Below are 12,159 nucleotides of genomic sequence, written 5' to 3'. Positions count from 1 at the left end.
CACCCTCCAGCCCTGCACTGCAGAGCATTGTGTGTCTCTGCAGAGGGGTGAGCAGGGGATGACATGGGTGAAGGAGGTTGCAGATCTCTCTGCCACTGATGCTGCTGCCATTCGCTCCCAGCACTTCAGTTTCCTGGTGTTTCTCTTTGCCAAGGGCACCGCTTTGCTCTGCGGTTTTGCTCACAACTCGTTCTGGACTTGTAAAAAATCTCCTGTAACTTCTAGCTGTAGCAGCAGCTTGTTCCTAAGGGTGACCTCGAGACTGTACCAAAGTTTTGTGCTTCTTTAACTACTTTCTTCTCTCTGCTTACAGCAAGGAAGCAGGATGCCCCAGCTTTGCCAAAAATATTTTACTAAATAAATAGAACTGCGGGCAGTCTCCACAAGCCAGTCTCACAGAGCCACATGACCCCAGCTGGCAAGGGACAAGGGTTACATTTAAATTCAATTTTAATTCAACCAAACATCAACACTTATTTACCACAGTCCATAAAATTCATGTGACAAAATACCTCCGACAGACAGATTAGTAGCCCTCTTACTCCAGAAATGTAAAAGCACAACAGATCAAGTCAGTGCATGTTCTGCAGTATCACACCAGGCTGGTAGCAATGCACACACCAGCACGTGACTCTTTGCCAAAATCTCTGCATGCTCTGGGGCTATCAGTGCATCTGACAGTCCTAAATTCCCTTGCCACCTCTGTCCTGTTCCCAGGAGAACTTCCAGTTGTCCAAAGCAGCTGAGGGGCCTTTAGTGCAAGCTACAAGTTGCAGCAGTGCAAAGGGACACAGACATGCATGTCCCGGCTGGCATGTTTTTGAAGGAAGCACCATCTTGCCATTGCTGTTCCCAAGGCCCATGCTGTCACCACCTTGCCACATCAAGGATGGCGCTGGATCCAGCCCCCTCCCCCCCATCCCCCAGTTTAGGTGCAACTTCATAAAACCTTGGCAGCAGAGGAAAGGATGGGCTGATAAAATCATGCTTGATAACAGAATGGTTCAAGCTTGCCTGCAATGTAGGTGTTTTTCTCCACGCCCTGGGATCCCACACCTTGCCAGTGCTGCCCATGATAGTTCCTGGGAATCTGACCCTGGCCAAGAGCCACCAAACTTCACTGGCCATCATGGTCACATTCTTTGAGGTTGTTGCATTTGTATTCACATTGTAATCACAACCTCTGGGCACACCTAGGCCCTCTCTGGCCTAAGACAGGAGGAGGAAGCCCTCCTCTGAAAGCCAGCTCCATTTCAGGCCTGTCTACCAACAGATGCACACATTAGGACCTGGCACGACTCTGCCAACCACCACCAGCAGCCTCACAGTTCACTTGCCAGAGCCAAAGCCATCAGCCACAGCCCAGTCACAACATGTTCTATTTAGTATCGAGACAGAGATAAAAACTCGACTTCTCTGCCAGCCCAAGCTCCTTCAAACACATGCCTGGAGCCAGAGGACTGGAGCGAGGTCCTCACACTGGTCTGGGCTTCCTTATGCGGAAGCTGTGGGGCTATTGCCATCCATTGCACATCTGCCAAACCTCACGTCCTCCTGTGGCACACCTGCCTTCTCTGATCCCAGCAGGGATAGGGCAGGACCGGCCCGGATTTGTCCCCCGCACCCAGTGCTACAGACAAGGGCATGATGAAGGGCAGGACGTGTGATGGAGAATCAGGAACAGAGCCTGGGGCACATGAGCACCCACGGGTGGAGGTGGACCTGGAGACCTGCCATGCTGAGCCACCCCAACAGCGGGACACCACTTGCCCAGCTCTGCCCTGGCACATCCTCAGTGGGGAGGAGGCTGAGGGGACTCGTCCTTGCCCTCCCAACAGATGTGCTCCCGCCTCTGTGCTCCCTTGGCAGCCCTGGCCTTCGCCTTGTGGGCCACTGCTCCCATGTGCCTCCTGTCATGGGGATGAAGGAGGCAATGGGGAAGACCTGCACCCTTGGTGTTAGGGGGTATTTCTGAGGCAATCAAAAATGAAAACAAAGAGAAGTGGAAATCTTTTTCATCTGAATCTTCAGACTTCCTGTATGCTCCAAAGGAAAAAAGGACAAACATGCAATTTTCTTACCATGTACCGTGCCCGTTGAATGCAATATATGAAGGCATTTAAGCACATCAGTAAAGTTATTGGGAATTCCCAGTAGCTACTTGGCATGAAGTGAAGAATGAACTGGTCCTAGACTTGCTGCTTGCTGGTGAGCAGATGACATAGCTGCTGGTGGGGTTGTGCCCTGGCAGCCCCCACCCAGGCTGCAGGGCAGGGGTTTCTCTGGGCATGGTATCTGCGCCGCTTCACTCCTGCTCCCCAGCACGCATATTCAGGAAGCTGAAAGCAGAGGTTTGTCAGGGCTCAGCTAACTTGGGCTGTGAACTTCTCCTGCCACCAGCACACTTAATAAACAGGGCAACGTCTGCTCCTGTAGTATGATCTCATCACCCCAGGGATTCCTGCAGTGTTTTTGCCTAAGCCATCATTCCCATCCCACCGGGTGCGGCCCCAAGATGCTATCTCCTGCAGGGCTGATGGGAAGGAGCAGGGCTGTGAAGCACAGGCCAGCATTCCCAGCCCCCCACGTCTTTGCAGGGAACAGCCAGGAGGTTAAGAGCAGGCACTGTCAGCAAGGCTTCCTCCTGCCTCTCCGCAGGCCTGCCGTGCCCCATGGACAGCGTGTCCCTGGCGCCAGTTCCCCCACAGGACTTACCGGAAGCAAAGCTGAAAGTGCAGCTGGGGTGCTGCACTTGCCACTTCCCTCCTCTCCCTGGGACCGCAAGGAGCAGAGAGGAGCAGTTCTTGGTCCATCTCAGCTGACAGCATTGTCTCAGTATAAAAACCCAAACCTGGGACACATTATTGCTCCCAACTTAACGATCCAGAGAAACAAGGAAAATCTCCCGTGCCAAACCCAGGCAGCGCGAGCCCATCGCCTCTGGTCAGGAGATTTATAAGGGGTTACGTCAGATGCAAGGGCTAATCGCTTCATTTCCCTTAGCAGCACAGGCATGTGATGGGGGGAGGCAGGAGTCCTCGCACTCCTGGCAGCCAGCTGTGCAGGGCCGGTGCAGGAGCCTGGGCTGACAGGAACCCTGGCATCCCTCACACACCCCCTGGCATCTCCCCAGTATCCCCCCCACATCCCTGGCAGTCCAAACGCACCTTGGCAGAGAACAGGGACAGGAGTGGGGGAGCTGCTCTGGTGGGGGATGGCTTCTTTGCTGGCCACTCAGCTGGCTGCCAGAGCGATGGGGTGGAAGGAGTGAGGGGATGGAAGGAGCGCACAGGAAGTGAGACCCTGAGGCTATAAATCCCATCAAGTCTTAATGATGTTTTTTCAAACATATTTTCCTGACTTCCCTCCCAAGGGATCAAACCCAAACGATGGTTATGTCAGATTTTCAGGTAACCCAGAAACAAGATATTTCCCAAACAAATAATCACATTGCAGTCTGACATGTTCATTATTACAAAAGAGCATTTTATTTCCATTTTTTCTGGGTGTACTATATTGCAACGTAACACTACGCAGGTCTCCTATCGTATTAAGATTCTTGCTACAGAATTAAGAAGTTTGTCTGTTTGGTCAAATTGTGAAGTTTCTCCTTGGCATTCCTACAGGCCTCGTCACCACTCAAGCACACGGATTAGTGGAAGCGCCAGAAATGTGATATGACACTTGGAGTGGGCGCTTTCCAATCCCCATTTATAAAAGTTGTTGGGCTGGCTAGATGCAGGTCAGCACAAATATCCATCCTGATTTTGACAAAGGAGGAGATGCACATCTCCAGATTTTGATCACAAAGTAGATTTGCTTTTCAGGCTTAATGTTGTCCTCTTACTTTTGACGCACTCTCCATCAGCTCTGCTTCTGTTACCAAGGAAGATCTGTATTATTTTTGGAGCAAGAATGTAGAATGCCCTGCTTATATTCTGAATTGTCATACTTGTTAGGCACCTGATTAATGTAAGTAGTTATATGAACTCATAGAAACCATGCCTAAAGTGTTATCCATGAAGTGTCCATCCATTCTAAGTCAAATACTATAGGTCACAGAAAAGTCTAGTATGCATCGCATGTGAATATACATATGAGCAGTACATGAATCACTGAGTAAATATGGCACTTGTACATATTTTCCTGGATGTCATACAGAATTAGGAAACGATCTTCTCTTAGCTGACGCATTTCTAAAATACTGTAATATGGTTTTGGAAAATACACCCCACAGACTAGACAGTAAGAAGTTTAGAAAAGTCAACAGTGCAGCTACCTGAGTTTGTTTCAGTAAGTTTAAGCAATTAACAGTAATGTGATATTTTATCATTCACTGCGAGCCTGGGGGCTGTCTACCCACAAAAGCCATGCTGCCCAACCCTGCGATAGATAAAACAGCACAGCTCTCCAAGCATGGGCTCGGCAGGATGATGAACTGACCTAGCAGCTCAGCACTTCCAAAGTGACTTGTTCCACCTTCTCCTTTCCTGGAACCCGCTGCAGAGTCCTGAACCCCTGCTACTCCTACCCTTGTGTCCACCTGATCCTTTGGAGAGATAATCCAGCAGAAAATTAGTCCCTTTAAAAAAAGAAAAAAAAATTAACTGGTTTGATTTTCTGCTGGCCTTAGAGGGTTGGTTTTTCCTGTGGAGGGATCAGTCCAGCACCAGATCAGTAAAGGTACAAAAGAAGCAGCAGGAACGTGTTGGCAGGAATGGGTAGCACGGGAGGAGGAGGAGGAGGGAACTGCCTGTTTGGTGGCAGTGAGCTGTCAGATTGACTAAGATGTCTCAGCAGACCAAACCCTGGGAGAAGATACAGTTATTAGCGCAAAAGTGCTTAGACCGGTATAGTTTATTCTTGTCAAGGTGAATAAAGATATACCAGCACAAGGCACTTCATAAACGTGTAACTGTGTCCACATGAGGGGTTGCACTGGCGTAAGTATAATCAGGAACAAACAAAACCCCCACATCCCCATAGTGATTATGTACAAAAACCGTGTAGCACAAGTCTCCAACCTTCAGTTATGAGGCGTGCATAACTTCTGTTCAGAAAACAGACCACAAACTACACATGAAACAACATCAGACACAAAATAAATTAGGGATTTAAAATGCTACATCTAGGAATATAAAGATTTTTTTAAAAAAACTTTAAAAGTAATCCCATATTTCAAATCTACATAAGAGAACTATACAGCTCCACCGATTACTTGGACATTTTAAACAGTTTACATTCATCAGGGACAACAGCACTTTGGTTTACATAATTAGAGTTAATATGAGCAATGAAACATTCCTCTCCCTCACATTACATCAAAGTGAAACACATTTAGAATATATATACTGCCAAGCTGTTCCAGTAAGTGCATTCCATAGATGAGGAAGAGTAGTCCTCGCCACAGCTCCATCAGTTACAGGTCCTTAACAGAACTAAACCAGCCCCCTTTAAAAAAGCTTGCTTTGATTCCTTCATGCCTGACCCATTTCTAATTAATCACATGGATCTTCTCCAGAACACAGCCAAGCATAAAAAATAAGTCTGACTTGGTACTGCGGCAAGCCCACATACCAGATTGCATAGCACGCCCTGGATTAATGAGGAAATTCTCATTTTAGTTTGTCACCCCACCTTCGCCAGTCAGACTCTTAAAACAACAGTATGCTTCTGTACCGAGCTCAACAACTCGGCTTAACTGTAGCTCAAGACATGCAATGGCAGTTAGAAAACATCTAAGAGCAACCAATCTGACAGTCATCAAACAATTATTTTACATAACCTTAAACACTCTGCAACTAAACCTCTGCAATTCATGAACAGCACTGTCTCCTAGAGAAAGAAGTACTTATTCCTAGATATGCTTGCGAAGCATTTATCCAGTGCCTGCATCCAACTCGAATGTGGGTGGTTGGACAGGATGAAGAGCTCTGCTCCCAGCAAAACAGTCTACTATCATATAGTTATTTTTGATTAGCTTAAATTACCAGGTGAGCAGCACGAGTTATCATACACCTGCCAAACCTGCCTAAAAGAAAGCAAATGGCTGGATTAAATAAACAACTGAACATGGCTTCAGAGGATAAAGGTCCCAACCTGATGCATGACCATTACAGATTACTGTATTATTTTAAGAAGCAGACTTCCAACTGTATGATTTCTGATTTAATTACTATCTGGGGGATGAAAACATAGCCTTCATCAGTGTTCTCTGGTAAGCTGAGACTTTTGAGAAGTTAATGCATTCATTTAATCTCAGTTTTGCAATCTCTAATTCCTCTGCTGAGCGTGGCTATATGATACCAAGCTCAATTAAGGAGCGTATTAGATGCTACTTCCTTGTCAGAAGCTTTACCAACTAAACATGATTGCACTTTTTCTGGTCCCCATTCCTGCAAGGTGCTAAGCATCCCCCAGGGGAAGTGAGCAGTGGGGAGTCCTTGCAGGACAGGGGAGTTTAATGGAGGACAGGGATTTTTCAAGGTAGTGTTTTATCTCACTGGCTCAATGTTTCCAACACAGTGAATTCATTCCTTCATTCCATTCACCCCTTCCATTCAAGTCAGCAGGAAATGGGCAGCTGCATCCCTTCACACTGTTTGGAAAATCTTCAACGTGAGTCACTTTGGTCCTGACTCCTCTGTGAACTGTGACCTTGCTCTTCCTGCACCAGAGAGGACATCGCAGTCAGTGCCACCTGCTCGGCGCAGTCTGTGAACGGAGAGCCAGACTGAACGTGCCGAAAGGCCCAGAAGGAGTTCTGCATGCTCCCTCAGAACCTTTAAAGTATGTACACAACTGCTTCTACTTGCTTTGACCATCTGAGAAAAACATGTCATAAATAAAAAAAGATGGTCAACCCAGATCTGATCTTGTTGGATGTTGAACGCCTTCTACTGCCACTGAAGAGGAAAGAGGGCATTCAACACCTGCAGCACCACCCGTTGAAGACCACGTCCTAAGGGAATAACAGTAACCAGGAAGACAATATAATCATCTATTACATATTATGCAACCCAAAGCATACACCTTAAACACAGTTCCCCTGTTGGGATTATACAAAGGAAAAAGAAATAAAAAACAGCAGATAAAACCATTTACTTTTACCAATAAAAATTAAGTTACAGGCATCCTTATTCTGAGGGCAAAACAAACTTAAAAAATATCTTAAAACAGTGAAAAAATATGAGAAAATTTTATTAAAAAATATATGTACTCCTTACTCCAAATTGTACATAAAGGGCTTGTTTGAAAAAGAAAAAAAATAATGACAAAGTAACTGCATATTTGTACTATGCACTTTCCAGGGCGTATTTGGTAGAAGCGTTATTTCTGAGCGCGAGGAAGTTAGTTATTCAGCTTTCATTTGTTCCCTGACATCAGAAGGCAACGTTTCAAACAAGGTGTCCTCTACAGTGAAACCAGTCCGCTTGAGAGCTCTACATTCACCGAGCTCGGGTGGGAGGATTTCAAAGTGATTGCCTTTAATATCCAAGTAGGAGAGGAACACCAAGTTACCGATTTTAGGTGAAAGGACTGACAAGTTATTTTTCCCAATTTTCAGAGTCTTCAGTTTTTTGCAGAAGTACAGTTCGTCTGGCACGCTCTCCACTTTGTTGCAGGTAATGGAGAAGTACTGTAAACTCTGCAGAACTCCTATTTCAGGCGGGATAAAGCGAATGTCATTGTAAGACAAATCCAAATATCTGATTTTGTTGCATAGGAATAAGTGGGATGGAAGAACCTCTATTTTGTTATGGCTGAAGGAAAGCCGCTCGAGACTGGTGAGTTTCTTTATATGCTCTGGGATGTAAGTTATACTGTTGTACCACAGCTTTAGGATTGTCAGTTTTCGCAGATGTTGAAAACTTACTATTTCTTCGATGGATTTGAGGTTGTTTTCCTTTAGATCCAATTCCTGAAGACTGAGAAGGCTGAAGACTGCATGAGGAATGCGCTCTAAATCGCAATGGACCAATTCCAGCTGTGTCAGGTTGACCATCTTCTTTAGGTTGTTAAGCATCACTAACTTAGTGCCGTCGTTATGGATGCACAATTTCTGCAGGTGACTTGAAACATCGACGGCAGATTGTGGGATTTTGGACAAATTACTTTTTACGTAAAGAACTTTAAGGCTTTTAAGTTCCCGAAAAGACTCCAGTGTAATGTTTTTAGAAATATCATGACTTAGGGAGCCAATTAAATAGAGCTCTTCCAAATTTCTGAGGCCATACATCCAGTGTGGAAGTTCTCTGATGTCATCAAACTTGACACTTAAGATCTTGAGATTCTCCTTCAGAAATGCCAAGGCGGCGCTGTGGATCTTCACAGAGCACTGGTGCAACGAGAGCTCCTGGAGATTGTCCAACTGTGCAATGGTTGCTGGTATCATTACATTATTAATTATTTCAAGTTTTAAAGACTGCAGCTCAGTAATTTCAAAAACTGTGTCTGGTAGTCCAGACAGCATGAAAAGCTGTAGCTCCAAATGGTTATGGCTGTTGGTCTGTAGCCTCTGTCGCAGTTTGTCCGCAGTCCACTCGTTGTTCAGGTTCAGCTGTTTCAGCTTGTTTTCACTGACTTCAGAGAGGAAGACAGCAAACCGCTTGGAATAGAGAGGATCATACTGATCGATCATGTGGAGCATAAAAGCGAAGTCGTTCTTCACATCTGGAATATCATCAATTCCTGTCTCTTGCCGAACATACTCAAAAGAATATTCCTTCAGTGACCGGTAGAACAGCCAGTACAGAGTGTAAAGGCATGTGAGGCCGTAGATGCTTACAAAGCACAGGTAACAGTAGGAAAGTTTAGAGAACAGATGTGCCATTGTGTGATTGCAGCAAAAATTCTTATATCCTGTCATGTCTTCTATATCAACATTACAGACTACTGTAAAATTAACTTCTGAGACGAGTGCTGTGTTGTAAGCAATAATAATAAGGAATTTAATTACCTTAAGTACAGTCTGGCGAACATACATGACATAGAGGATATCACCCTCCTCAACGTGCAGTCTAAATTTCTTCACCTTTTCAAACAGTGCTTTGGCCTGTTCGCCTTCTTTCTTATCTAATGCCCCGTGTGTTCCCTTGTCCACAACTAACTTCTCAGGGATTGATTTTAAAGACTGGGTCTTGACCAATGTGCCTTCAGCGTTTGGCTGGATAGTATTAGACTTGTTTATGTTGTTCTTCCTGTTATCTTTGTCCTCAGAGTCTTCCCCTGACACTTCGGATAAGGCTCTTGTTGTCCAGGGAGAATCAAAACATTTCCCCAGTATTGAAATGAAGTGCTCGATTTTGGAGCTCGATCCAGGGAATTTGAACCAGAAGTTACTACACAGCATGAAGACCAGCGTGTGTATAAGGACAAGATAGGGGAAGTACTTGGCATACCAGTGCAGGGCACGTTCATAGCACACCTGATTTATAAAGCTGTACTGCTGAAGGTCCAAATCAGTCTTCAGTCCTTTCATTTCAACTGTAGCTGGAGGGGTAGATGGTGATGGCTTGGCTGGAGGAAAGGGGGTTGTAACTGGGATAGTGTTTAACACATTTGAACTATTAGATTGGTTCTGGCAAGGCTGTATGCGCTTTGGAAGGCATATTATCTTGTCTTGCATGACCTGAAACACACAAAACAACAGCTTTTAAACTGATGTACAAACAATGGTGACAGTACAAATGGGTAGCAGTCCTTGGAGCGCCTCCCACTGCCACACAGTCCTCCCCACAGCCTGGCATTTGTCCTCACAGGCTGTGCTATTATTATTTATTATTATTATTATTATTCCCAAGAAGACACTTGCTCTATGTGCCAAGAACTAGGTCACCCCTTTTCATCTATGGTTAGCCTTCCATAATATTAATAAGAAGGCCTTGGCATAATCCAGAAAAAGGAAAAGTGTGGGGACTGCTTCCAGAAAAGACCACGGATCTCCTGTGTTGCTCTCCCCAGGGACAGGCTGTTCTTGCCAGGTGTATTCATCCTGGCTACATGATATTCACAGATAGTTTAGGCTTAGAAGCTGTGTAACTGCTTTCATGTGGCTGTATGCTCAGACTGTGAGGTCTTATCACACCAAAAATGGCTGACAAAGAGCTAATGTGGGCATATCTACCCTGGGACATTATTAATCTTCATTCTTAATAAAGACAGAGAGAGATAATGGAGAATTGATGGCATTTGTGTGTGTTTGTGCATGGGCATCATTTTTATTCAGTTTCTTATATAGATACATAAGAGTCCTCATACCCACACCTGTGGGGGAAAAAAATATATCTCCCTCCTTCTGTCCTTGAGTCTGTCTATAACGTGAAAATAAGGAACTTGATTTATTTGGGCTGGACATCCACATTAGTGAACAGAGGTCAAAGTGCCTTTAGGGATCAGTCACCTCTGCTTTAGCTTGGGGTACCCATTTGAGTCCAGTGCAAGGCTCCCTGTAGGTCTGAATTTACAATGCTTATCCATGTGATACACCAAGGAACTCTGTTACTAGGCCTGAATGAATGACTGGGATTAGCCCAAACTAAGAACATGTGTGCAGATGTAGATGTGTCCTTTGACATTGTGGTTGCTGAAAGCACTAAATATAGGGTATGCAACAAGAGCTACCAAAAACAGATCCTCCTAGATGATCCACCCTGGTGCAGGGAGGAGCGCCACGTGTAGTCAGTGCCATAACTGTCAACATGTCACAAACCCCTGCAGTTAATCTTTGTCTGTAAATGCCATTCTGATACACACCATTATTTACACCCTGGATTCATGTCTCTGGTATTAAGTTGGAATAAAAAAAAAGTGCCTGTTATTTGCAGTGTTTCCACCCATTATTTCCCAGTGTGCTTCATCCAGTCAAGCAGGTACAGGTAAAAATGACCGATGTGTGACACTGTGTGCTAAAGCAAACACTTAGCTGCTGATGCAAAACTCACTCCTATATAAAGAGATTTTTAAACACAGGCATATCTTTTCAACTGAAAATGCTTGAAAATTGAGAATACAGCAAAACATGTTGATTTCAGGTGGAATTTGGGACATAATACATGAAAATCTTGGGCCACATAAGTGAGCAAATTCCCCTAAAATAAGACCTCTGTCAATGTGTGTCCCTTTAGCTCCATCTCTGAGTCACGCCAAGAAACAAGAGATCCACGTATGAACTAGTACTCTAACTTTCTATTTTAGTGGAGACAATCCCAAACAGCACTTTCCATTTCTTTTCAGCTGTTGGCTCTTTAGCAAAACGTAACTGACAGTAATGTCAATTGTTTATGCATAAGCATCCTCAGAGATACTTTGGAATGGAAGAAGCATAATATTAGTTGTGGGTGGTGTTAATAAAATAAGCACATTCATTTCAAATCTCTTTGAAGCACAGAGACAGAAAGACTATTAACATCTGCCAAAAAGAGAAAAACAGAAATTACAAAATTACATTTTTCAAACTTCTAAACAGAGAAGTGGTAACAAATAGGAACTTAAGTTGATCATCTGTTTCGTTATGTCAAATTGTGGTGAAAACAGGCATCAGGCACAAGCCAAATCAACAATTTTTATCATAGCTGGCGTGACTCCATCAACTATAGCACAACTGTGCTGATTTACAGCTCCTAAAAGTCTGGCCCGTGCTACTTGATGTTGCTACCTCAACAGCTTTAACCCTGGGACCAGCAAATTCTTGCTTTGTTCATGGTGAACCCAAGAGATAAAACAAGACATGACACTATCCTTCCAAGGACCTTCCTTGTTTGTGGTGTCCTTCCAGCACTTCAAATCCCTCTCCTCCATCCCGCTTCATTTACCTGCAACGTGCACCCGAACACACCGATCATCAGCATGGCGACGGAGAGATAGTCCGTGAACACATCCCACCAGGGCTTCAGCACCCTGAACGCCGGCTGCTGCTCCGAGAACTGCCGAAACTCTGTCACGGGAATCATCGTCCTGCAAAACAGTAAAGCCAGGGCTCAGCCTCCTGTCCGTACAGGAAAGTACTTCTGTGAGGCTTAAAAAATCTGATATGGAAATGAAAAGCTCAGGATGTGGCAAAAAAAGTTGCCAGCTACCACCCAAAGGGCCCCTCTGACACCCCTCTCAGAAGAGGGATGCTCATGCTGCTCCCCTGCAGCTCCTGCGAGGAAGGGAGTG

The 12,159-nt window shown here is 45.0% G+C and overlaps 1 protein-coding gene across 1 annotated transcript; it reads right to left on the bottom strand.

The window, feature by feature from the left end:
- Positions 1–7,086: 7,086 nt before the first annotated feature.
- On the bottom strand, positions 7,087–11,951 carry LRRC8C (leucine rich repeat containing 8 VRAC subunit C; the record flags this gene model as incomplete). Its single annotated transcript, XM_084266483.1, has 2 exons — positions 7,087–9,631; positions 11,814–11,951. 2 exons carry the CDS (start codon positions 11,949–11,951, stop codon positions 7,355–7,357), a joined length of 2,415 nt encoding a protein of 804 aa, XP_084122609.1. The 3' UTR covers positions 7,087–7,354.
- Positions 11,952–12,159: the final 208 nt, after the last annotated feature.

This window comes from Gallinula chloropus (genome assembly GCF_964237585.1).
Source record: "Gallinula chloropus genome assembly, chromosome: 6".
Taxonomy (NCBI): Eukaryota; Metazoa; Chordata; class Aves; order Gruiformes; family Rallidae; genus Gallinula; species Gallinula chloropus.
This window is presented reverse-complemented; position numbering and strand designations above follow the sequence as displayed.